The sequence below is a fragment of the Camarhynchus parvulus genome, chromosome 7, assembly GCF_901933205.1.
Source record: "Camarhynchus parvulus chromosome 7, STF_HiC, whole genome shotgun sequence".
In the NCBI taxonomy this organism is placed as follows: Eukaryota; Metazoa; Chordata; class Aves; order Passeriformes; family Thraupidae; genus Camarhynchus; species Camarhynchus parvulus.
The window spans coordinates 11,273,835-11,300,814 of record NC_044577.1 but is presented as its reverse complement, the minus strand read 5'-3'; the positions used below and the strand labels follow the sequence as shown (position 1 = coordinate 11,300,814).

At 39.7% G+C, this 26,980-nt stretch overlaps 2 protein-coding genes across 8 annotated transcripts; both read right to left on the bottom strand.

Moving 5' to 3' along the window:
• Positions 1-1,258: 1,258 nt before the first annotated feature.
• CASP10 (caspase 10) lies at positions 1,259-12,071 on the bottom strand. 3 transcript variants are annotated; one of them, XM_030952430.1, is made up of 8 exons: positions 11,964-12,071; positions 7,442-7,792; positions 7,202-7,301; positions 6,503-6,638; positions 5,545-5,633; positions 3,999-4,104; positions 2,756-3,260; positions 1,259-2,268 (listed from the first exon to the last, which is right to left on the bottom strand). In XM_030952430.1, exons 2-8 carry the CDS (start codon positions 7,753-7,755, stop codon positions 2,097-2,099), a joined length of 1,422 nt encoding a protein of 473 aa, XP_030808290.1. In that variant the 5' UTR covers positions 7,756-7,792; positions 11,964-12,071; the 3' UTR covers positions 1,259-2,096. The 3 variants fall into 3 exon arrangements, with proteins under 3 accessions (XP_030808290.1, XP_030808291.1, XP_030808292.1); XM_030952431.1 differs by lacking the exon at positions 11,964-12,071 and adding an exon at positions 8,753-9,286; XM_030952432.1 differs by lacking the exon at positions 11,964-12,071 and adding an exon at positions 9,007-9,286.
• A 24-nt stretch (positions 12,072-12,095) lies between these two features.
• CFLAR (CASP8 and FADD like apoptosis regulator) lies at positions 12,096-26,275 on the bottom strand. Of its 5 annotated transcripts, XM_030952429.1 has the most exons (12): positions 26,034-26,275; positions 24,515-24,644; positions 22,581-23,012; positions 21,579-21,684; positions 20,525-20,660; positions 20,265-20,362; positions 19,321-19,372; positions 18,547-18,602; positions 17,504-17,582; positions 14,713-15,208; positions 13,639-13,786; positions 12,096-12,225 (listed from the first exon to the last, which is right to left on the bottom strand). In XM_030952429.1, exons 3-11 carry the CDS (start codon positions 22,874-22,876, stop codon positions 13,642-13,644), a joined length of 1,464 nt encoding a protein of 487 aa, XP_030808289.1. In that variant the 5' UTR covers positions 22,877-23,012; positions 24,515-24,644; positions 26,034-26,275; the 3' UTR covers positions 12,096-12,225; positions 13,639-13,641. The 5 variants fall into 5 exon arrangements, with proteins under 5 accessions (XP_030808289.1, XP_030808285.1, XP_030808286.1 ...); XM_030952425.1 differs by lacking the exon at positions 12,096-12,225 and having other exon boundaries at positions 13,615-13,786; XM_030952426.1 differs by lacking the exon at positions 12,096-12,225 and having other exon boundaries at positions 13,615-13,786; positions 24,515-24,641.
• Positions 26,276-26,980: the final 705 nt, after the last annotated feature.

Genomic DNA, 26,980 nt, shown 5'->3' with positions numbered 1-26,980 from the left:
TAAAGCTCAAAAGATGCTTCTCAGCCCTGGGCTCATTGGCCTCTCTAGGTGTCATTGTCCCCTGAGACTTCCCCGCTCCTACCTGGTTGGTGGCATACCTACCCCTTCCCTCCCCCTGTCCCCGGGGTTTGAAAGGACACTGAGACCATGCGGTCGTTGTTCTGTTGGAGCTGTTACCAAGATTCGGAGATCTGTGACCCTGGAATAAAACTCTGGATTAAACCTTCCGGCAGAATCCGTCTCCTTTTCCTCTTCACCATCACCTAAGGCCTTTCAACCAGAGGTAAAACTGAGTTCCTGCTTGCCTGGACTTGTTCCAAGTGCCAGCTGCAACATACAGCTAGCCAGGGGTGTCTCTGAGGTGAAAACACCACAGTTGCCACCTCTGGTCAAGCAGCAAGGGCCAGACGAGCCCAGGCACGTTCCATCTGGTAATATTGGGATCATATTCCAATACCTCCCCCCACGGAAGTCAAGGCTCAGTAAGCTCAGACTCTTCTGACTGCCTTTACCTATCTGTGATTTCACTGGAGATTACTCAGTGGAGATTACCCAGTGATTACCCAGGCAGAAGTCTCTACAGAAAAAGCAAGAGAGCATGATAGCATTCCCTGTCTACCAAACTAAAAATGAAAACAAGATCCCACAAAACAAAGTCAATGGTTACTCCAGACTGATAAAAATTTGTTTCCTAAACATACAAAATGAGTGCATCAAGTCTGAACAATAACTGCAAGCCAGAAACATCACAATTCCTTCCCACTAAAGGATGAAACATTTTTCTTATCTGTGGCATAAATGTGACTTCAAGTGTGGCAGCCATGCCACTTGATCTAACTCAGAAGACTTAAAATGCAATGGGTATTAAAATGCAATACCACTTCATTATGATAAAGGGACCATCATGTTTTGGAAAACTGGCTGCATTTCAATATGCTCTGTATGATGCAAAAAATAGTGCAAGCTATAAATTGCACCCAGTAGCACTAGACAGTACTCTTTCCTATCTTCACCTTAAGGTATTGCCAATCTTATATAACAATGAGTATTTTGATGAAGTTTCACCTCAGCTTAAACCCTAAAGCAGTTAAAACCTCACTGATTCATGAAGCCCAACAAAGTGCAGGAATCAGTCAGAAACAAGGACAAACCTTTACCCCAGTACAAAATTTTTATCTCACCAAGCTCTTAAAAAGTATGAATTTAATGTAATAACAAACAGTAAGTGTTCATAACAGAACAACATGACATTGTTTCAGTTAACTCACAAAATTCTGTCAGCAGCTTAATCCATAGGACCCTTCACAAACTGGCTGCATTTTAGATCCTAAACCAGCAAATGATAATTTAAAAATGTAATGCTTAACATAGTTAATCTGACTGCTGTATTTCACAGCATGCAAATCTTCTACCATAAATTTTCTCAGAACTGATGGAGAAATAACAGTTTACAAGGTTTCACAGAGGGAATAATGAGCATTTTGGCTTTACTCAGTTTTGGAAAACTTCATTGTACTTGAAACTTATACTGGCCATTTGAGGGCACTGTGGAACAAATTGCTGATTTCAGTTGGAAACTGGTTCTTTATTAAGTTAAATGTAATTTTCATTAGAGATTGAAGAAATCCTTTTCCACTTACTACTTAAGGTTTTGCCCCTTCATTCCCACTTTTTTCTCTCTATGAACATAGCTAGTGGATGTAGAAACAGGATTTAAAATTGTTAGCCTGCAAAATGAAACCTGATGAGTCTAAACCAGACCATTAACAATCCTGGTTTAAATATGAAAGCTTACATGCAATCCCTATGCTGTGAGGAAAAACCTATTGTATCTGCAGCCTGTGCAGGTAAAAAAATGTTTAACATGAGTTACTCAGTGTGGTTTTTCCAACACTGGTAACTCTGAATATACAGATGATGTAAATAGCTGGCACATTGATTGTTTTAATTGTGTCTCCTCCAGTTTCACAGTTTGTTTGACAAAAAATTTATAAGGCCTTGCATCAAAGCTAACAGAATCTCAAAGTTTTGGCTAAGTATCTTAAAATAAGTAGTGTGATGAACTGCATTTAAATGAGATGATAAAATTATGTTTATTAAAAGCACTGATGTTGCTCTGAAGGAGGAGGGGCCATAGGTATTGGGAATATAAATTTTCTTCTTAAGGTATATGCTGGTTGGGGCATTTGCTTCTTTGTCCCTGAAGGGCTATCACGTCTGGCCACATCTTCATTAACTTGTGTAAGAATTGACAAAATATCTTCACCCCTACAGCCAGAAGGAGAGAAAAAAATAAAAAAAAATTAGTTATTAGTGAGCAGATGGCAATCCACTTAACATCCCCCTGATCAGCTAGAAGACTAGAAGATAGAGTAAAACACAAAAAAGAAAACACATACTTTTCTCCAAATTTCTCTTTTGTCCTTATTTGAGTCATACTAAAAACAAAAGACCTTTTCTTGCTGTCTTGCTTAATTCGACCAATAAAGAAAAATAATGGAATAAAATATTTTAACCTATCATTCAATAAACTGTGCTATCTTAAAGATTATAGATGTGAGGTTTTGAGTGTTTTTTCACAATAAACTTCACATTCTGCAGTACATGTACAGTACTAGCAGAGTTAATGTAAATTAATCAGTGTGAAATCACCACTTCAACTAATTCCATCTACCTTAGAACATGGGTGGGTGTTCCTAGATAAACTACCTTTGGAGAAGAAAAATTTAATCAGAGCACTAAGGCAAGTATTCACCTTGGTACCAACAATTGTAGATTGCTGCAGAGGGCCTGCATATACCAACTGCCCTCTTCCATGTGCCGGAAAGAGACATATCCATCAACTGTGGCCATGCCTAGGAGGAAATCGGCCTCTTCAGGAATGCTTTCAGAAAGAAAAACTCTCTCTTGCATGGAAGACAAGTCAGGAGTTGGTCCATCAGTATCAACATAGACCGGACGCTGTATCTTGTCACCCTGGCATGCTTGGATAAAGAAGAGTTTGGGTTTTGCAGCCAGCTGGGGACACCTTTTGGCAGTGAAGTGGGACGTAAGCACACGGATTGACACAAGTCTGTCATCTGTCCCATAGACGGCTCCTGACTTTCCATGAGATAGAATACAACATATAAAACAGTTCCTGTCTTTGTGATCTGGCACACGCTGCCAAGTTTCCATGAGATTGATAATCTCCCTAGATGTCAGATCTGTGTAAGTCCTCACATCCAGACCAAGCCATGTGAATACTCTCTCCAGTTGCTCTGTAAATAAATGAAAGGTAAAAGGAAAATTTGAGGCAAGAGAAAAACATTTTATGAAGTCACCATGCAAGGTAATCTGGGAGTGGGAAAGACCTTACACCCTGACACTTCTGCAGCTTCATCCTCATACTAGTACCAACTAAAGGTTAACTGGACTAAAAAAAGATGGCATCAGCTCAAACACAGAGTTCCTGGATTTTTCTAGACAAGCTTCAGAAAATAGTGCATACATTGTCATTGTAAGTGAGCATGCAAATGACACTTGAAAACACAAAGAATCTGCCCTTCCCCAGTTTCAGAAAAGATCCTGCAAAACCTTCCTCACATCATTATTTCCAGTTGCAGTTTTGACTACTGAAAGTTCAATTCATAAGAGATAAATAGAGGAAACAGAACAAAATAAGAAGTTGCTTGATTACACATTTTTGCATTATATTAGGTACAATGATGGTTTAATTTAGTTTAGTTTTAGTTCTTTACTATAGCTGTAGATAAAGGATAAGTAAAAAGTGATTCTTAAAATTATTCAAGAATAATCCAACAGAAAAACCCTGTGGTTACTTGTCCTTTATCCTCTCCTCCTCCATGATAAACAAGTGACATAATTTAACACATATCAAACATTTCACTCTTTTAGAATATTAACTAACCATAGACAATAAAATATAGGGCAATACTACATAATCAACTCACCTGGGGAAACACAGATCCTCCAAAAATCTCACTTCAGTAACTTACCAGCATCTTTGCAAGAACCCTTCCTCTGAGAACTATGGAAGTTAACATTATTAATAATGAGACAAAATCCTCTGTGTGGCCCATCCATTTTGTAGCTTTTCATAGTCTGTAGAAAGGAGAAGAAAAAAGCTTACAGTTTCAGTGAATTTATTCAACTTAGTCATATTTCCTTAACATGTCTCAAAATTAGCATCCAGGAGTTAGAGGCACCTAAAACTGTGGGCTATTTTTAACCATCTGGAACTCAATGGTGCCTCCCTCTGTGAAAAAACATCAGTGAAACTCCAAGCACACTGTCACCATCCTATCAAACTGCAGAAGAAGGATTTAGCATCTGGGTTCTCATCCGTATGCAAAAGGCAGGATTCAGCAGCCAAACTCTGCAATCTGAGTTGGTGATGGGGACAGAAGACCCCAGCTGTTTCAAATGTCAAAACAGTGTTTTAACTTCATGGCAGAGGGATCACACTAAAGCTATAGGAAATTAGACATCTGAGTTGGCTTTTTTGGGAACAGTAATAAATACCTGGAGTAGGTGATTCATACTGATCCACTAGAAAAGGATGCAAGCAGAACTGAAATCTCAGAAGCGCATAAACCTATCACACTACAAGTTTTTTGGTTAAGATTTAAAATTACCTCCCACTTTTGGAAAAAAAAAAAATTTTTAAGGCTGAAAAGAACCAAAACTTCAAGTACCATGTATTTAAGTCCAACCTTGGAATAAAAAACTCCATCCACTGGAGTCCCTTCCTCCTCACTAGAGAGCATTACACACCTCCTTTTGTGCATTTTAGTAGGACAAAATGAAGGCAGCACTCCCAGTTCCTTCAACAGCTTTGCAGCAGTATGAACATCAGGTTATGAAAAGATGTTACAGCACAGAACTTCAAGAAATTAAATAGCTATAAACAAATGGAGCAACTTGCTCCTTCAATATCTGTGGTCATCACAAAGAAAAGGCCAGAGGGAGAATTCAGTGATTACACTGCTGTGGTTTAAGAGTGCACATAAGGCCTCTAAGAAGGGATCTCACAAAAGAGATCTTTTCTCATATACCAAGACCTCTGCAATAGCTTACTAAAGACTCTTGCCTCCTTTTAATCCTTCTAACAAGGGCTTTGCATGCTACCCCTTATGACTTCTAATTTCAAGATGCCCTGAGACCTTTTCTAAACCAGATGCAAAAAAGTGAGAACTGTGAAGCTGCATTTGTCCCTTGCACATTCTACTGCCATCTCCAAAATGCACAACTTAGACAAATGCAAAATGTTTTGCCTTTTTCAGGAAGATAAGCACATGCACTGATGTGTGAGTAACTTCAGAGGTATTATGCCCATTTTGCCTACAACACACATTTTAATATTGCTAAATTTCTGGCCTCTAAGGTTAAAATATTCTTTGAAACATTCAAATTTATCAGTCAAGGAACTTTATGAGACACACAGATATCTCACAAGTCCTTGCATGATGAATGTCATTCAAAAGAGGATGAAAACCTCACACCCCCAGGTATTCAAAAAAGATTTAAGAGATTGTCTCAAACCTTGGATTCATTCTCTACATTGCTGAATTCTCCACGCACCTCCAGGTTTACTTGAGGGAAGCCTTGTGTAAAATTAGCTGCCTTGTTATCTAGAAAAAATAACAGGATACATATTTATGAAGATAAGTCCAATATTTGTGGATGCAGCAAAAAGGAGTTTAGCTACAATACATCAATTTTTGTATTTGAAATATTGTTTCACTGAAAGGAATAATTCCTCTACACAAGATAGCATGATCATGTTCAATAGATCTATTCTGAACGTTTTTTGGTTATTTTTATTAGATTTATTTTTGTGACAAAGGAAAGGCTTCTATTTGTGTCAATGTTGCAAAATAAAGATACCCATGGTACAAAGACAGATTCTCCCCAAGACATTCAAATTAATTTTTCATCTGGATATCAGCTTAGAAATTACCTGTATTTAAGAAGAATCTGCATTCTTGCTACTGAAATTGACATTTTAAATTTATTTATTTTCGCCTGAATCAGTAATAAATCCCTTTTTTTTAATATAAAACCAGAAATCATCTGCATGCTCATAGCCCATGTATGAGATACAGATTCACACACAGTTTGTCTTGCCAGCCTGTCAGCAGGCAATTGCCTTTATGTAGTGCACATTCACAGATCACAAAGTGCCTTTTACAGGACAGTTGTCATCATCTCAATACTATTACTGGGGACATGGAGAAGTGAGACATAATTATAAGCAGATTTTCAGTTTCCCAGCCTGTTCTCTATGTGCTGGGCTGCCTCAGATATTCCAGCATATCCCTGTACTGAATTTCAGGAATTCAGCCAGAAGTAATGCAGGCAAGGAATTGTTACACCAGATTTATGCCACTCTAGCTCCCATTTCAGCAATACACACATATGACCTTAAGTTCAGTAGCCCAGACCCATCTAGTGCTTTCTGTATTTTGGCAAACCTACTCCTAGACTATGAATTTCTCACCTTTTCCCTTTTTGTAGCAGTCTATTGTCTCCAGGAGATCAGGTGAAACAGTGATACAGACATCCTCCAGTATCTTTACATTGTCTTTAGTTAAAAGGCCCTGCTTTTCCAATAAAATCAGCAAATCCAAGGCAGACTGACAGCCAAAAGGAGAGAGTAAAATATAATTATTGTTCCTTAGAAATCAAAACTTGCCTCTCAGCCCTGTCTCAAACAATCACATTATTATCTGCTTTGTTCCCTACCAATAAGGACCAGTCAATTTTACATCAGTGTAAAAGCAGAAATGTTGCTTCATGGAAAGCCACTGGTTGTGTTTTTATTTGATATGGTCTTGTTTAAACAGATTCACTCAAACCATATTAATGACTTGTGGCTTCAAGAAGGCTTCATTGCTGTGAAACAGTACCAATGACACGAATCTCCCTTGCATATGGCTCAAGCAGGGCAAAGATTTGATTTGTCACCTTTTTATACTCTGATGCTAGACAGTGAACTGTCAGTGACTGACCTTGGCACAAGGGACCAAATTCTACTCTTGCCTGTCAACATCTTCCTTCTTTCTATCCCTATGAATACAACCAGCCTAGTTGCATATTATACTCTATTCTGCCAAATACTTCTCCCACTTTTTCTTCCATTTCCCACCTTCCTTCTTCCCTTCCCACCATGTACACATTTGGCTCACTCCTCACATACAAGAATCATCCATCGCTTTGGAAGATGGTCTTGCAGGAGGAATGTGATTTCCTTCAACATCTCACTGGTGATGTTCTCTGACAATTCATACAGCATCTGCCTGTAACAGAGATGCAGTGAGATAAAAGTGGAACAGAAGATGGTATAAAATCCAAAGGCAATCTAAGAATTCAAAAATGGAAAGGAAAACAGTATGGCATAGATAGCAGTAACAGAGGGAAGATTGCACTGCAAGCTTACCTGTATGGAGATATTCTTCCCTTCTCACTCAGACGTTCTTGTACTTTCTCCTTGGTGTAACCAAGTTTCTCAAGCAAGGAGTGACATTTAATTCTGTATAAGAGTTCAGCTAGTAGGAAAGTGTCTTCTACATTCAGATATTCTTGAGCCATAAGGAGCTTGAAGATGTCTGCTGCTGACTTCACACCTTCTAGTTTACTGAGGTGGAGCAAGTCAGTACAGAGAAATTTTAAAGCTGCTACATCTTCAGTCACCAGATATTCACTAATAAGGAAAAGCTGCTGATGGAACTTCAAGCTGATATCATTCTCCATGTTGCTGGAACCAACAGCTGAAACAGCTTCTCTCTGTCTGAAAGCAGAAAGCAAACACTAGTAACACTTGAATCCTCAATACAGCAATTCTTCTACTAAAATTTTACCCAGTGGTTGTTTGGAAGCCTTGAATTACCTTTTAGTTTAAATAAATTTGAAATGTACTTCCTTGTCTAAACACAGACCACAAAAAGACCAGATTTGGCAGAAGCTCCGAACAACCCAGTCTATAACTGAAGTTAGCCCTGCTCTGAGCTAAAAACTGTGTTAGATGACCTCAAGGTCTGAATTTTCTTTTCTTTTGAACATCTTCCACATTCAGATCTTTGCTTCTTTCTGTTGTAATGGGGAAGAGTCCCTGCAGTAACTTATTACAGCTATTAATGGAGACAGCACAATGGTTCATGCATATTCCTTGATCTGCAGTCCAACAGGTTCTCATTCTCTGGCTGTGGCAGGGAGGTGTTACTCTGTACCTTGGCTGACACCCAAGCTGAAGCTGTGGAATAACCATCCACTCCCAGCTGTAATTTGCTTCTACGTTGTATTTGACATTTGGCATAGAAAAACCCTTATAAGCCTCCCTTACCAGTAACAGGCAGTTAAAGTGTAATAGCACTCAATGCTCAGTCTGGATAGGCTCTGCACGAGCAACTCACTCTTACTCAGGTTTAATAGAGACTAATCAACCTTCCACTACACCAACTTCTTCCATGTAGCCTAGGCAGTTCTATTCTGCCCCCGGAAGGTTAAATAGGTAAGAAGGTGCTTCAGTGCCTTCTGGCTGGTAGGTGTTCAATCTTTTGCTTACAGCAGCTGGAAGCAAAGGTTTCTACATGAGGGAGCACAATCAGGAGCTGCTCGCTGCCCAGGCTCGGCCAGCACGGGGCATCGACGCAGAAAAGTAACCAATCCACATCTCTGATGTATGCTTTCAGCTATCGCCTCAGAGAAAGAAAATCGTATGAAATAAGCAGGATAAGGATTGTAAAATTACCTTTTCTTTAAAGTTTTTAAACTCTGTTAGATGACCTGGAGCGCTGCCCCGAGGGTTTAGATATAATGCAAAGCCGGAGCGCCCGCAAAGGCCGAAAGCTCGGCCCGCAGGCCCACGTGGTCCCGGGAGGAATATTCGGGAGGCCGCGCGCAGCCGGGAGCCAGCGCACACAAAACGAGCGGGAGTTACTCTCCGGATTCGGGAGATGGAGCCTTCCTTCCTTCCCTCTCCATTTCAGCCCCACATTTTGGTACCTCTTACACGAATTCCAGTCCCGATCCCTGTCCTGGCAGCTGCCCGGGACGGCGGCTCGCGGCCCCTTTCGCGGTCTTTTTGCGGCTCGCCGCGGGCGGGGGAGGCGCGCCCAGTTCCCGCCCGCGGCAGGAGGCAGCGTCGGCAGCAGGGCGGAATGCGAGATCAGCTGGATGCGAGGGAAGGAGCAGGGGCATGTCCGAGGAGCGGGGCACGGCTGCCAGCGCCCGCCACGGCTTTCGCACGAGCGGTGGCACCGCCCCGCCCCGCCGGGCCAGCCCCGGCCGGAGCCCGCCCGCCCGCGGCCTCGGGCCCGGGAGCTCGGGGAACGCTGCCAAGGGCCGGGAAAAGCTTCAGGCAGCGCCTCGGGTACCAAGTGTAAGACGTGACCCGTAATTCGTCTCGCTTTTGCCGCCAAGCCATTTTAAAGCAGGCTACATCGCAAAAAGGCCTCAAACATTTTAGGTACATTATTTTAATTTTTGTTTCCCCACTGGAAGGAAGCTCGAAGAGCAGTGCTTGTGGGAGGGAGCTGCAGTACCGTTTGTACGTAGGTCTGTGTGTCCGCTGCAGTAAAGGGAGGAGGAGGAGGGTGAGCAGACTCTGCTCAGTGCAGGCTCCTCGGGGCCTTCAGCATCCCCGGGGTCCCCTGTATCCCCCCAGAACCTCGGGTCAATGGAGACAGGATGGGAAGTGTCTGCTTGCTCGTGCCAAAAGTTGTTGTCCAACACACCGAGAGCAGTTGAGTTACCTGCTCAAACTATAAGGCTTGCTGTCCTTTATTATGTCACCTCGTTTTTATAGAGCTGTAAACTTCACAGCCTAATTTAACAAGTTATAGAGGTCTGCAAGATAAACAGATCAAGATTTTTCAGAGTTATTCTATGGTCTAGAGGGAGACAGGGACAATCAGTCTGACTGCATACAGAAATTTTATTCAGAATATGAGCATGAACCCCAGCATTTGTATCCAATTATAGTGTCTTATTATTGTTTCTAATACAGAAGCTGAAAAATAGACATTATTTAAACCAGCCACAGAAAAGCTGTCAAAGGAGATTTAATTTAAATTGAATATAGATCATCCACACAGACAGCAGCCTCAGCAATACTGTTCTGCATGTCAGAAACTTGAAACTCTGGAAAGCAGAAAAATTCTCAGAAACTCCCATAAAAAGGTTCTCTGACTCAGGTATCTGTAATAGGAGCCACTGTTACTTCTTATGCAGAGTTCAAAGGGGAGATCAGCCATACAACATACTCCATCTACAAGTGCTAGCACAGTAGCATCCTCTTGAATATAACTTCTATTTTGGATAATGAATTGGTAACCACTGTAATACACAAATATGTAACAGTGCAAAGTAAACTCAACTTATGGCTCAGCCACATCAGTGTAGGTGGCTGAGAAAAACCATACAACTCAAGTCTGGTACAAAACCACTGACTCTCATGCCTCATGAGTACACCTTCTGAGCCACTTAAAGGCATCACCTTCTATATATAGAGCACATACAGAACTACAAGAAATTTTTTCACAGTTATGAGAAACCAAAACTGTAGTTAAGTGCCAGAGCAGTGACTCTGGCAGCCTTATTCCAACCTCTCACAATGCAGGAGCAGCATAGCTTGTTTTACCTCCTTCAATAATAGGTTCTGAAAACCAGACATTTCGGCAGACCAAGACTGTGAAATTTCACCAGCACATCACTCTCTATGTTCCTGTGCTAACACCCTAAACTCATGATGCATCCAAAATTCTCTTCCCCCTTTTCTTCTGGCTAAAGGATCATTTAACCTGAGATCATTTCACTATCTGCAGTACAGGGACAACTTGGTGTAGTCCACACCCTGCATCCACTTAAGAGTGCACTACAGCAAGCAGAAACAGTCCCCATCATGTGTATGGAGGGACACAGAAACCTGGTAAGGGTTTTTGGAGGGGAGGCCCTCTGAGGAGGGGTTGAGGTCACTTAGTTTGTTCAGGCTGGAGAAGACTGAGGGGAGACCTCATTGCAGTATTCAACATCTTCACAAGGGCAAGCAGAGGGGCAGAGGTATCAAGTGCTTGTCTCTGGTGACCACTGACAGGACTGGAGAAATCAAACTGTGTCAGCGGATGGTTAGGGTAGATTTTAGGAAGAGGTTTTTCATCCAGAGGGTGGTTGGGCACTGGAACAGGCTCTCCAGGGAAGTTGGTCACAGCACTAACCCTGGCAGAGCTCAAGAAGCTTTTGGACAACACTCTCAGGCACATGGTGAGATTTTTGAGGTGTCCTGTGCAGGGCCAGGAGTTGGACTAGATGATCTTGATAGGTCCCTTCTAACTCAGCAGATTCTATGAGTCTGTGATTCTATAAACAGGATTCTATGAGTCCATGATTCCATAAACTACAGGAGAAGCAATGGACAACTGCCATCACAGATGTCCTGCATAAATAGTCACTATGCAACAGGTACAGGGAACCAGCCTGCCTGAATACCACACCTGAAAGATGTGTCAAGGCAATAAATAATGCTTACATGTATGGTTATAGATTGCATATGGCTACAGTATAAAAATGTACTGAGAATCAGTGTAAAAAATCTGTATCTGACACCCATGAACGCTGCACAATACATGTCTGTCCCCACAACTCTAGAGGGTTACAACCACTTCCAACCAAGCAGCCACTCACAAAGAGAGTCCCTTGCTTTTCCACTGAAAGGGTTGATTACATGAGCCTCTAGTTTTCAAAACAGCAGTTCTGCATCATTTCTTAATGAAAGGGACGCGGACTTTACTTACTGTGTCTGGCAGTAAGGCAAAGAACATATATCCTTCTTAACCCCAAATCAAACTTGTCACAAAACTGTAAAAGCAGAATATATTCTACTGCTAATATTTTAAGTAAATAGTTGCATTTAGCATCACTCAAAACGCCCAACCAACCAATCCACAAAGCATCAACCAACTCACCACATCATTAGAGTCTGTAAAGACAGCCACTATTATTCTCACTTCCTTTTTCCTGTTTTCTTCTCCTTCCAGTATTAATACTGTACTTCTCCTCCGAATCGTCTTTCCCCTACTTGTTCTTCTCTTGATGCTCCCTACCATTCCCCTCCTTGTTCCTGCTTAAAATTTCCACATTTCTTTTTCTCATCTGTCTCCTCTTGGTTCCATTCTCCCTGCTTTTGGTTGTCTATAGGGTAGCAGAGGTGCTTGTCAAATGCAAAAGCTAGTAAAGGAAATGGGAAAGTGAAGTTAATCTGTGAAGATCACGTTTTTTAACATTACTTAGATACATGTAACTTGAAATGACACCTTATTTCTACAACCACAGGAAATGTTTGTTTCACCATTTAGTTTCATTTACCAGCCACCATAGGAAGTAACTTCTAAGATTCCATATCTGTCATTTTGTATCCTTCTCTTTTTCCATTAAAAATTTAAACAGAAACCAGGCAGAGCACACCAGGACCTTGAATTATTTTCCCGCATAGGACACTATATTAGGAGTAAAAATTAAATATTTACAAGTGGCCTACTTTATTGTCACTAACTTCAGTGACAATAAACTTCAATACAACCCATCCAGGTTATACAAGCAGGCTAACTGAACTTTAAGGCAGTTAACTTTTAGTTAGGCAACTGCTACATTGGAGAAAAATTTTTGTATTTAGGACAATTTTCCCTTTTCTTTTTTCACAAGAACAAGAGCACTTGGGAAAAAAAACGAATTAATAGAGGCATATTCTTTTTCATAAGCAAAAGCAGTAAGGGTGGGGTGTTCAACATAATACAGTCTTAAAGGCCCATGTCTACTACATGCTACATTTAAATATTTTGAAGTATCTTTTTACAACTATGCCTGGTACAATGAGTGTGAATCATGTTTCAGCTTCCACGAGACATCTGCCAAAATCCCGCATGTTTTTAACTGTGTGGCAGATTACTGTAATGTCCTGTCACATGTACACTCATTTTTGCATTAGCAGAAAACATACTTGGCCCAAAGCATGGCAGACTGTATTATTTATTAACACAGAACCCCTATGAGCAGTGGACAGTTCTAACAATGGAATATTTAATGCAGCAAACAGATGGAATCCAGATTACTGAAAAGACCATCTTTCTCTCCCTTCTGTTTTGCCAGTCTATAGAGGCATGCAAGCCAGAACTTGTTAGCAAAGATCTGGGATTACTGGGTAGGAATGCTTTCCTGAGCCATTTGCCACTACTAGGTGCAGGGGAAAATAATCAATGCATTTCAGTATATTTGTTCAAATATTAACTGCTAGGAGGTATGTTAAAAACCACCAATGAAGCAATAAAAACACTTCTGTTTTTTCTTGGAAAACCCAACAACTATATAGTTTAGATCTCTTTACACTCTGTTTACTCGTGGCATTCAGTAACAAGATATGCTGCACTGCTATACAATAGCTACCATTCTCATCCAAGCTTTCAGAGACTATGATATTAAAATACAAAATCTAGTGTCTTAGCACACTAAAATGCTTGTAAATTCCTGTGTTTGGAAGCAACAGGCACTTTAGATATACATGAAATAACAATGCATAAATAAAAGTATGCATTAAACTGTTTGCATCATAGCAAATGCTTCTTGTTAGTAACTTCAGATATGTACTTTTTAACAGCAATCAAGTGGGAAAAAAAGTTTCTTTCTCAATGTGTGCTGGAGCAGCAGTGAGTACTGTTGGCTTGGGTCAGCGGTCATATTCCCATCATAAACTTTTTTGTTCAGTTCCATATGGATAGCCAATATACAGAGTTTCCTGCAGCAAAAAAATCAAAAGCATTCCATTAGAGAATGAAACAAGACACTATTTAAGAATTCACAAGAGAGAAGATAACTTCAGACTCAGCATGGAGAAAGTTTGCAATTTCAGTCTTTACTGCAGAGGCAAGACCTCTAACAGACAAGGCTGCACATGCATTTTGAGACAAACTCTTATGACCCAAATCATTGCTGTGATATTGATTATGCTGACATGATGATCTGTGATTTCAGGACAAGGCTTTAGGGCTTGTAAAAAGGTACTAAATGTTAGCACTGCAACTACCTTGAATAACAGTTAGTTCCCTGGTAGATCAGGTGTATTAATAAAGCCTTTGTTGGTAAGTTATATATCCAAATGTATCTGACTTTTCCACAGATTCCTTTTGATCTCTTTAAACAGACAAAAGTTTTCTGATAGTTTAAGTTCAAGATTACATATTGGAAATCAATTTGCTCTGTGAATAAATGGTTAATTAAATTTAGACAAAGTAGAAAATCCTTCCCTCTCTATTGCCTTTGTCCTGAACTTAAGCACTGACTGTTTACATTTGCAAGCACAGCTTGTCTTAATGGTACATGGCAATCCTCAATTTAACAGAAGCCTGTTTATCTTGCAGAAGGAAGATTTCCAATCCTGTCTAGAGCACTGACATACATTATCCAGGACGGGTTCTTCCCTTCTCACTCTGCAAACCCCAATGCCATAACACACTTTAACTTTACACTGTAACATCAGAAACTTCACTCCTAGTTTAGGCCACATTTCTATGCAATTGTGTGCAGATACTTGTCTTTTAGACTATGACACTGCAAGAAAACACATTTCAGGACCAGATGGTTTGAAATATAAGGTTTCTCATTCTCCATGACAATAAGCTATAATAGAAAAAGGGTTATTTCTTTCCTCTTACTTTAATTTACCTTTTATAAGGATTACGGAGTAGCTCAGCCAGACAGCGTAGATATTTTGAGGGTGAAGTTGGGGATTGTTCTAGTGTAGACACATCCACCTTGCAATGACTCCAAAAGATGTCTGCTGCATGTGGAATAGTGACTTTAGCTCTGATATTATCAGCATTGCCATCAACTTCCAACAGACAGGTACATTCTTGCTCATTTTCTGGCACAACATAGCTCTGAATAAAAAAAAGCTTTGGTTTTCCTAGGAGTCCAGGACATGAGTCTGCTGTAAAGTATTTCTTTATTTGTTCCAAAGGGAATCCAGAAAAGGTGTGGTCTGTACAGAAGATGCTCTGAGAGTTTCCACGGCTGACCAATATGCAAACGAAGCTGTCACAATTTTTGTGCTTCTGCCACCTTGCAACTTCAAGCAATGTTTGATTCATGGAGCTCATATTTAAATATCTGTGACAATGAACGTCATAGCCTAAGCCTCTGAAGGTCTCTTCCAACACATCTGAAAGAAGCAAGAAGTAATTAAACCAAGGCACACCAAGGCTCAATCTCATCTATATTGAATTGCAGTACTTACAGTGTTTTTCTATTGAAACTAAGTAGTTTATTTTAGCACAATAATTAAAAAATCAGGAGTACTTGGTGTTGATCACAGTACACTGCATACTTATAGTGCTATATGCATGTTGTCTTTCCTGTGAGTTACATGTTTCATGACAGCAGAGACACTGTGTATCTTTTCACATTCCACAGACACTTAAATGTTTTCCTTTAGAGCTAGTATTCCAGATTCCTAAGACTTAAAATATAAGGCAAGAAAAACCACACTTGAAATGATGAAGAGTGATCTGGACAGCATAGGAAGTCTGCTCCACCTTTTAATTGGTCTAAATGACTCTGAATGGCTATTATAGATACACAGAACTGCATAAGAAACACAGAGGTTCTCTTTCATCAGTCAAAAATGAACCTGCTGCAATCACTTTTGCTTCCTAAAATTTTAAGTGATGAGCTCTAGGCGAAGAGTGGACACTGGAGTCTTAACTGGGACAGAATGGCATTTTCAGGCAAAAAAAAAAGCTGAATAATGAACTCTTTCAATCAAGTTAGAAATTAAAACTGTAGGTAGCCAAATCACAAGACTTAACTCTTACTGTATTTGTGTTAACCTGTGCTGCAGGAAAATGTGTTAAGATCTGAATAACTACTTTGGATGTTTCTTAGTATGGGACTGAAACCAGATACATGGTGGTTGAAACCACAGGTATTAAGTGTTCACAGGACCACAAACTGCTAACTATGACTTATAGGATCTTTAGTATAAAGCACATATACATTGCCCATGCACAGCTTCTGGTAGAAAAAGAATTACATGCTGCAGCCTGAGATCATAAACTACCTATTTCTTCAACACTAGCCACCTGCCAACAAACCTCCACTGATTTTTCAGCATCTCCATTCTACATAAAACACTAGCCTTTTCTCCCCTCATTGTTTATACAATGTAAGGATTAAAACTGATTTCCAAATGGAAAAGTCAAAAGCAGCTATTTACAAAAGAGCAAGGTGCATTTTTGTTTGAATTTTATCAGCATTTGATAAAGTCATGCTGTTTACACTGAGCATTATAAAGTGTTGTAATTCTTGATCCTACAGTATCTATTACTGGTTCCTCTTCCTGAGATTAAATCTTGGGACAGCTACAGATTCTAATGGATGCCACAGATACAATTTCTAATGTTTTCCCTGCCCTCTTCTTTTTTTTCAGTGTACTCAGACATCAGAATAGCGTGGCACAACTATTTCTGCCTTTCTAGCAAACTCCTTTAAGCAATGCCATATGCCCTGTCTCCTCTGAATCCCACTAGCACCACAATGTACTTCAGTGCAAGTCTTGCCTTCTATCATGTTAAATGCTGACAATGTGACTTTATACATCTGAGATACAGACTTCCTGTGTGTGAGCTCCACAACCACTGCCCTTCAACTCCATCAGCAATTCTAAGTTAGTTCATCTGCTGGACCATTACATTTGAGAAAACCAAAAGACATGCCTGGAAAGCCTCTCCTTCCCTACATCTCCCAGCCTATTACAGAACTGGCTGCAAATACTCTCTTCATTTTTATTTTTAGCCTCATGTGTTACAGTGCTTAGAGAGTGAGGGGTGTTTTTGACTTTCCAAAGATCTAATTCTAGGATTCTACAAAGGCAATCAGGAAACCCCCACATTTCAACCATGGCAGTGACTACACTGACAGCAGTGGTGACACTTTCAGTTTCACTGTGGTGACACTTTCAGCTAAACTGTGCAAGATAGGACAGAAGCCCAGGTGCATCATTAACAAAGGACCTCATGGGTATTGAAAATCTCTGGTGTCCAATATGATTGCACTTCAAATCCACAACAGTTTTGGTTTTGTTAGCTGCTGGGAAACACTACCACTTCTGCCAATAACCTGCTATATGACTGTATGACTGCTGTAAGCCTAATTTTTCTGTTGGTTGCTGAATATCCTTTTTGCCCATCCCAAAATTCAGTCTATCCTCTTCCAAGTTCTTTCATTCAGAGATTCTGCACCAAGAAAACCAAACATTGTCTCCAATAATTAGGACAGTTGGCTTTAACCTGATGTTGTCCCTTCCAACTCTTTGAACTCCTATTAGAATTTGTAGATTAAATGACTGGGACAACACTACCCTAATCTGGCTGGTAAATGTACATTACATTTTTTATACTAAATTCTTCTAATGATCTGAGATTAACAAGTTAAGGGACTTAAAATTCCAGAGACTTACCAGTGTCATTGCCAATACAATCTATAATCAGGCATATTCCTAAAGGTTGACTTTGCATTCTGTAGGAATCATCAGACATCTGAGAAAAGTGAAAGGACAATTACAAAGTTAATACATCACTTTCTCAACTTTTAGACCATATTATTTTCTCAAATTTTATATTATAGGTATATTAAATGACATTCTGTTGTTTTCCACCAAGTAGCTAGCAGAAATCTGTCTACTGGGTTGTAATGTGTCTTATCTATGTAACAAAAAACCAGGAGAAAGGGACTAATGATTCTTTTCCCTCTATTTCTAGTACAGGCTTCGTTTTTGTGTCCTTGTGTTATACAATCTCACTACCATAAAGATTCTTAAACAGAGACTAAAATTGTACAAGCTTCATACTGCCAACACAATAAATGTAGAGAACTTTTGTGTTCCTCAGGTGTGCAAGCAAGCACTGCTCATCAGAACATTTATTTCCTTATTTATTTGAACAACTTCCTTATTCCTAAGTAATCCATAATGACTCTATCACAATTCCTCTCCCCTCTGAAGAAAATTGATTGAAGCAAATCACTTTGCTACAGGTTGGTTCCTGGCCTATAGGAGAACTAGTGCAAATTGCAGTTGGCCATCCTTATCATTAATCCCCAAAGCATGTCTGTCTTCTGCCTCGAGAGCAAGGGATGAGGAAGGAATCAAGAACAAAATCTACTGCATGCAAAGAAGCTCTGTGATTTCTAATGCATGTGGCAAGAGGTCTGAACTTCAACAGGTTTTAACTTGGCCTCCACTAATAAATGTATGATTTCTGTGTGCACATCATATATACATGTATTTTGCACACTGCTGCTTCCACAGTAGCAGCAAATATTTTATATTTCAAATATATTCTCCAAAAACAATTTGCAGAACCTGTTTATGGCTGAGGATGTACCCATTGTTCTGTCTGCACACAACTCAAGGAAATCTCAAAATGAAACACAAAGAAAACTAAGGAAAATATTCACGGAGATTATATTTATTTACATGCATACATATACACAAGAATATACCTTATGTGGCACTGATCCTGACTCCTCAATGGACATGTGAAGTGGTTCTGCTGCAGCTAAAACATACAGAAGCAATCTCAGTATGCAAGTGCCAGTGATATCTTTTAATCACCAGATCAATTATAAAGAAGAATGTACCTTCTTCAGCAAAGTTCTCAGCCATTGGGACCGCTTCGTTTCTATGTATGCCACTGAAGTTTAAATATCCCTAAATTATTCCCCTCTAAAATGTTAGCTGGATTTCATTCTACATTGCTTGGGAAGAAACAATTAATCTCTTCTATACTGAAAGAATTCAGCCAACTAATTTTAAAAATCACCATATTTGAGAGGTATTTGGAGTTTCCAGAGAAAACACAATATACATGAAAAGAACCTGGTATTCAATGCACAACTTCCTGGCTGGCCCGGTGGGCAGTTCACTGCTGAACTGACACAAAAACTTCCTTCTCTAGAGTTAATGGGCAGGACTGCACTACACAGGCCTCCAGAGCTGGCTAGCCAATTTTATCCATTGTTTTACTAATAAAATATTTATTCTGTTAAGTTTTGACAGTGGAAGCTTACAATTTTTAAGAATGCTTTAAGATGTGGCAGCACAAGCAAAGCAAATACAAGACCAAACAGTAAGGCCAGGCTCAGTTCTGAGAGATATAAAATACTGTCTGCTCCTGATGTTATTAACAGGATTAGCCATGAACACAATTATCAAATAGCAGTCCTTTTGACGTAATGAAATTCATAATTTGGCTCTTTTATATAAAATGCTCTTACCCAGAGTAAGACTTGATCCATTTTGTAATTTTTCCGTGCTCTCATTCTGAATCTGAAATTAAGAAAAAGGCATAATTTTCCTATTCTCCTTCAAGAATTAATAAACATGTTCCAAAATAAAACACAGTAGTATTTCTTCCTCAGTAAAAGGATATTTTGGATTAATTTCTATCAGCTAAATAGAATTACAACATAACAGATGAAAAAACCTACCCAGAGCACAGACAAATAAAATAAACACCTAACTGTTCCTCCTCCTCAAAAAAAAACCCAAAAAAACCACCAGCTTGTCATGAACAGCAAGGAAAAGCCTCTGAAGATGTGAACTTTGTTTCCTACACAGCAGCAGGGAGCTGCATGTTTACTGAACACATGACAATGAATATTTAGCGAGGTTAAAGACTTCAAGAAAGGTCACACTGATACAATACAATACACTAATACAATATCAGAGCTAACTCAAATATAAAGACTACTGCATGCAATAGAATTTGATGACTTTTCAGATACTGAGATATCTTCTTAAACTGAATTTGAAACAAACCACAAAAAAAGGCCCCCTGAACAACTCAATTCTTCTTAAGAAAGTTATCATTTTCAGCTTTACTTTCCTGGAAAGGTCCAGAGGTACAAAGAAGAACAATATGTTTTGCAAAGAACAGTCAAAGCAAAACTTTTCCCTCCACAGTGTAATACAAAAAAACTTTCAAGATACAGATTTTATATATTCAACTAGTAGGAATAAATTCACAGAAGTCCTTTAAATGGCATCTTTCTAAGGCAGATTTAAATCAGACCCTAAACTCAGCAAATAACAGAATTAAACCAAGCAATATTTTAGTCACTAGCCATCTCTAATTCCTCAGGCTCTAAAAGATGGATCTCCTTTTAAAGTCTGGCAATATTTAGAAGTAAAGAATTTGTTTCACTCTTTGTATACTTACCCCTGAATGATAAGGAGGCTCAATCAGATTGAAATTAGGCAGAGAGGCCTGATGAGCATTTACATAAACTGGCTGACAATGAACGGAGGACACTGAAGCTGCAAATTTAACAGAAACACAAATACACCATGATATTTCAATGGTTTTAAAAATCTAAATCTATGAAGAATGCAAATGCCCTTATTTGTAAGTCATAGTTTTATCTTCGGCACATCTGATTGCTGCTATCAAGAGTAACCAGTGCAAAAAGAGCATCTTACCTTTGTGTTTGTACGTCTGAATCTTCCTAATCAAGTCTATCCTGTGAATACTTCGAAAACAGTTTTCTATCAAATCCAGTTGGTTAGGAGCCACCAAATTTAGCTTCTCTAGGTCAATTATAAGAGCTAGAAAACTCTAGAATAGCAACATAAACCCAAACACATCAGTATTTTTTTCTCCACCAGATGTAACAAAGCAACACAGAAAATACAATGGAGAGGTCATAAAGGCTGTATAAACAATTAGACATGTTACACCTTCTAAGAAAATTATCTGAGAGACATAAGAGTCCTTGATATTATCACAGGAGTAACAGAAACTACAAAGTGATATTCTTAAAAATCAATCTTAAATTTTTGAGGAAACAGTTTTGCATTTTGTTTTTGCTGCAAAGCCAGCCACTGCGAATGCCACTCACATGCCACAAAGCAAGAGGCAAGAAAAGCTTTGGGAAATTTTCAGGGCCTGTCTCCTTCTCTGACTGAAGATAAAAAAGGAAAAAACCCTCAAAGGAAGAAGACAGAAATCTTCAGTCTTCTCTGCACGGTGGTCAAGGTTTCTGAGTCCTCTCTACTGAATTTCTGCTTTCTCAGAGGACTTAAAAAAATATTCAGAATGCAAAGCTATAAAGACATAATTACAATATATATGTTCTTTTGCAAGTGAAGCAGAGCACAAACAAAAAGTGACTTTGTAATTCAAGATACAGTTCAAATGGTTCTTGGTTTGAGATCATTCTTACATAAACTTTCAGGTCAGCAATACTGAAGAAAGACTTCTGTAAAATGCCTGCCCATTAAATACATTCAACCACCATACACTATAACAAGCACTGTTTCCTCTTACTGTTTTACTGGTTTTCCATGCTTCTTTCCTTGAATTAAAGATCAACAAAATGAAGCAGAAGCCACAACTCCTTGTCTGCTTCCTGATGTTTGTGTACTCCTGCCTCAACACTCCTTGCAGTACTGACTCCTTTCCTTTGCTGTCTAGCTACTTTTTTACTTTAATGTCTCTTTGCTGCAGAGAATGCCAGAATTAAGGAAAACATACCTTATCTTTTGCCATTTTCATACGAGGTGCATAATCTCTGAGTAGAAAACCGAGAGAACCCACTTCATCTTTTTCCAGATTTTCATTTATCTCTACCATTAGTACCCTGAAATAAAGTTGAGACATTTCTAAAGGATTAGCTTGCAGCAAGATTTCTCCCTTTCCCAACTACTCAACTTCTCCCCATGTTCCAGTCTTAATCTATGATTTCTAACTAAGAAACAGGTAAAAAATGTGCCCTGTTTCAAGATCCAATTATAAGATACTCTTGCTAATCAGCACCTGTGTTTTTCAGCCTGACAGTGTAATAGGCACTGTCAGTAAAACAAAAGTTTCCTTAATGTTTAACAGAGATTAAGTGAGAGAATGAGACAACAGAACACATTCTTAACTTTTTTACCTGTTAGTTACATGGTTTTTATTTTAGTCAGAATTTAATACAGGAAAATCTTCCTTATGAGTATATGGATTTCTTTCTGAAGTCTCTCAAAGAAAATAACTGGAATTTCTTAATTTAAGCCTCTCAAAACTAATAGAGTAAAACAAGTAAGAGAGAGGTCCCTTGAGAAAAGTTATACCATGTGGCTATGTCCCCAAAGCAAACCAGAAAAGAAAATATGTCTAACCAATGATATTCTTTTAAAGTGTCATTTTTAGCTGCTAATCTAGAACTCTGTAAACATCACTGTTTTTATTCACAAACACACAAACTCCTTAAATACAGATGCTTCTAATGCCACGTCTAGTAAGAAACTACTGAAGTTTAATTCAGGGACTAAACTTGACATTTTCTTTGAACTATAACTCTAGATATAATGTCCTTTTCTGCTTTTCTTCTACCTTCAATAAATATTCTGTGAATCTGAGAAGTATTAAATAAATTTTAAAAAATTTAAAAAACAACTCACACATACTGCCCCCACTCCCCAAACAAAGGAAAAAACCAAACCACTTATTTTGAACAAGACAGCATAGATTTGAAATCTGAAACAGATATATTACCTGTAATCTGGGATAAGTCTGAAACTCCTGGTGAGGTAAGCTTCCACTGTTGCTTTCTCAGTGTTCAGGATCCTTCTCAGCAAGTCAAACCTCTTGACTCTGTACAAGAGCTCAGACAAGCCAACGGGAGTCAGTTTCTCCCTCTCATTCAAAGCCAGCAGGATCTCTTTAAGATCAGCATTGGCCAAGTCAGGAGCAAGGTCTCGGCACAGGAAAACCATCATCTCTTCTTCTTCTTTATCCAATTCTTCTTGAATCTGATGAATAAGGAAAGCTGGCACTTGGCACCTGGTCATCACTTTGCTGCTGTTCCTTTAAAATTGCCAGCCTACTGGTTTTTAAACTGGAAACCAGCATGACATGAAGCCTGTATCTACCATAGCACCTCTCTTGTCTTCATTCTCATCTAGGTGCATTTCTACAAGGACAGTTCTGTGGGAGAGAATTAAAAGGCAATAAATCAGTGATCTGCTGCACAAGTCCACAGTTAACTTTCCTATCTGAAGCATTTAACTTTCAACTAACACTCCAACATACACTACTCAGACCTCCTTTATTCAAGGGAATCTCCCAGTTGTTCATTACAAAACTAAAAGTATTTGGAAGGTCATACTAATCAGAAAGACATGTAAATTCTTTTTAGAGTAAATGACCTTACAATGAGTCTGTATATTCCATAGGAAGTGAAACAAAAGTCATCAGCTTGCTGATGAGCAATAGATTAAGTATTTCCAAAAGCTCTGCCCTTTTCTGAGCAGCAATATAACATGTAATTCTAAAACCACTAATTATCTGTAAATTCAAGTATGTGTGTATTTTCTTATTATTAACATCATTTAAATTTATTTCAATCTGGAGTTAAAAGGATTTTCCACACACACCCTCCATGCTCAAAAAGATTGAAAACCCACTCAAGGAAAATACTCCAACCTTAAATACGCAAATTGGTTAATTCTGAAGGTATAGATAAGCCACAGACCATCTTTTCTTCACGAAACATTCAGGTACCATCATACTGAAAATTGGAACAAAAACTCAAACCTAGAAAACCCCCCAACCTTGTGATTAACAAAATCAGGAGGGTGCTGTGCTCAATTTCCACTGCCACCAACTATGGAAACTCCATCTGACCTCTATTACATATACGGAGAAGTGGCAGATGAGCAAACCTAAAGACAAATCTTAGTCCTTCCACAGAGTTTGATCACTGTACTGCAGAGTGTTTTATTTACACCATACTGGAAAGCAAATGCCAATTCAACGTCAAAGCCTAATATACTAAAAGAGTCTAGCACCTGAATTAGATTTTTTTACAGCATTTTCATCCTTTTGTTACACATTCCAGAAGTTACAATCAAATATGTCACATATTGTGTCCATAATTAAGCAGGTGAGATAAATTAATCTAAAACAGAGGAACCCCTCATGCACCGTAATGTGTTTTGGAAAGTTTTCTATCAGAAGAAAAGCATATTTATTGCTAACTTATTTTCAATCTAGCATCAAACACTTGTAAGAATTCTATAGAATGACACTGTTTTCATGACATAATGCAGTCAAGAAGGGTACATTCAGCTGGGACTTTCAAAAGACTTTGATGTAATAGTTTAACTCTAAAGTGAAACAGGAATTTAACAACTTTTGGTCATTTTTGGAAATACCAGAAAAACTTTGTAACTACTCCAGTTGATTTTTATCTAATATTTTAAAACTAGTTAAAAAAAAACAGAGGAAGGGTGTGTCTTAGCTGGGAATTTCCCGCCGAGTTGGAATTTCAGACATGCAGAATTACTATTTATATATTAACTTAAAAATAATTTGCCTTTAAAACACACATATGAATCCTCTTCTATTGTGAATTTCCTTTATATATGGTACATTACATGCTCATTATAAAAAAATGCTGGTTCTACTCAGTCTTGAAATTATCTTACCTGTATGTAAAGCTGTTCACAGGAACACTGTTCACGGGAAAACTGGCATTTGATCATTGCCAAACCACTGATCCAGAACACATTGATTTCCATCCAGAATTTTCTAGCGACTACATTAACTCATTCTCTGCTGGACAAATGTCAAGATCACAAATTACTGTGGGGGCTACTTCCTAATTTTATGGGGTGGGAAAACCAAAGAAAATGACCAAGGGTCGGTCATTCTCCTGTATGACTGCAGTGAACCAGGAACTGTGCTCTAAATAAAGAAAAAACAGCTGTGCAAATAAAGTTCATTGGTACTGTGTGGGGAATGAGTAAAAGCAACAGGAAGTGATTTTTTAGTGTAAACTAAAACAGTTTGTAATTTTGCCAATCCACTCCGCCATAAGAGATAAAGGGCATAATGCTCCACTCTTCCATCTGATGACCCCTTTTTCAAATATAACAGATACAGTCATTATAGATGCAAAAGTTAAAGAAAAAAAGCAATCACAACATACACCCAGCAGCCTAGCTTTTGATTATCTGGACTCTGCAACAAGATAACTTAGTGAATATAAATTCTCTATAAAGAGGAGAGAAAAAGCAGCTTTTTATAAGACAAAATAAAAAAGTTCATAGTCATCAGAGATAAAGCTGCCTCAATAATTTTTGTGTTCATGTGCATGTCTAATTCGGCTTTTTTTTTTTTTTGCAACACCCTTGCAAAGGAGCAGGAAATAACATACTAAAATTTCACACAAGACGCACAAGGCTCCAGTGAACTCCTTGCTGGCATTTTGTATCTTGAACCTTTCACAGTCATATTTGCAGCAACAAAACCAGGATATAACTCCAGTGGGTGTCGTTCTGATTTGGGAAACTTTCTTCCTTCCACAGGACGAGCTCGGCCGGAAGAGGAGAACAGAGATGACCTGGCCGAGGGGCTCGGGCTGCGCTCCGTGCTTCCTCCGCTCTGCCTTGGCTGCGGTGCTGGAACGGCTGCACTTGGAGCCAGGCACATCTGGCATTTTTCAAAGTCGCAGAGCACGCTCCACACCTTTTAAATTCCCCTATTGCCTCACTGCCCTACGGCCTTCAACAGAACTTGCGCAACGTACTCAGGAAAAACAGGGAATTGCTGCGGGGATCACCACATTCCCTACCACGCCAATGTGTTTTAAGGTCCCAGTTCCCCTAATTAAAACAAAACAAAACAAAACAAAACAAAACAAAAACAAAACAAAAAACAAAACAAAACAAAAAAAACCAACCAAAAAAACCCAAAAAAAACCAAACCAAAACCAATCAAAAAATCCCCAACTACTAAACGTGGTTTATGCAGATTTCCAGTAATTTTTCTAAGTGCGTCATTTAAAATCACATTCGGTTTCGGTTCTCACCACGAGCCCCGGCGGAGCCCGGGCCCCGCTCGCACCGGCCGCTCCGGCGCTGGGCCGCCTGTGCTCAGAGCGCACGGTGGGAAGGGAAGTGCGAGGGAAGGAGGGGGAAAGGAGCGGGGGAAGGTGGAACGCACCCGGACGCGTCGGGGAGGTCTCTACAGCAGCCAGGTCCGCCATGTGGAGCAGGGAGGAGCCGGGGCCCTACCAGCCCGCTGGCCAGCGCCGGGCCGGGGCGGGGAGGGATGGGGAGAGGCAGGATGTTGGTTTTCGTTTTGTTTCCTGCTGTACCCCGGAGTCGTAACTCAGGGCTGAACAAACAAAACCGACCCACGGCGGATGGAGGCGGGACAGGGCCTGCAGCGCCTCCCGGTACCTCCCCCTGGCAGGGACACGGCGGCCGGGGCAGCGCTGCGGGGGCAGGCCGTGGCGGCGGCGCGGTGCCGGGTTCAGCGGGTGCGCAGGCGTTCGGAGCGGTGTTTGTGTCCTGCTGCTGGTGTGGGGACACACAGACTGGCTCTGTGGTGGCCCTGCGAGCTATGAAGTAGTAGCAGGGTTTTCGGTGAGCGGTTACAGACCTGCGGTTAGTGCGGGCACGTGTTTTGACAGGAGTTTATCTGTAACCTCTCGTATGGCTCGTGGCTCACTCTGAATTTGTTCGTTCACAGTGAGGCTAACGTACAGCTGTGTGAAAGTTGTATGCTTCCTGTTGCATAATCTTAAGTAAATATTGCATAACGCCTTGTTCCTGAAAACTGGGTGTTGCTATTCCCTTGACATAAAGTAGCAACTTCCATGAAGCCATTTACTGCGGGATGCTAGCATTGCAGCTGGAGTTGCTCTCCAAAAGGCCTAAAATCTAAAATTTTCTCAACCAGACAAAAGCCACGTCCCTATATGGTGAAATCAGACCCATGTAACTCCCAGCTCAGTGGATTTCAAAGCCTTTATGAAACAGTGAGTCATTTTTCTGTGCTGCTAAAAATAGAGCAGTGGAAGCGCAGTACTCTGGGATAGCATACATGAAGAGTCACGCTGTCTTTGGAACTGCAGGGAAAAAGGAGACAGAAAATATTCTCCCACA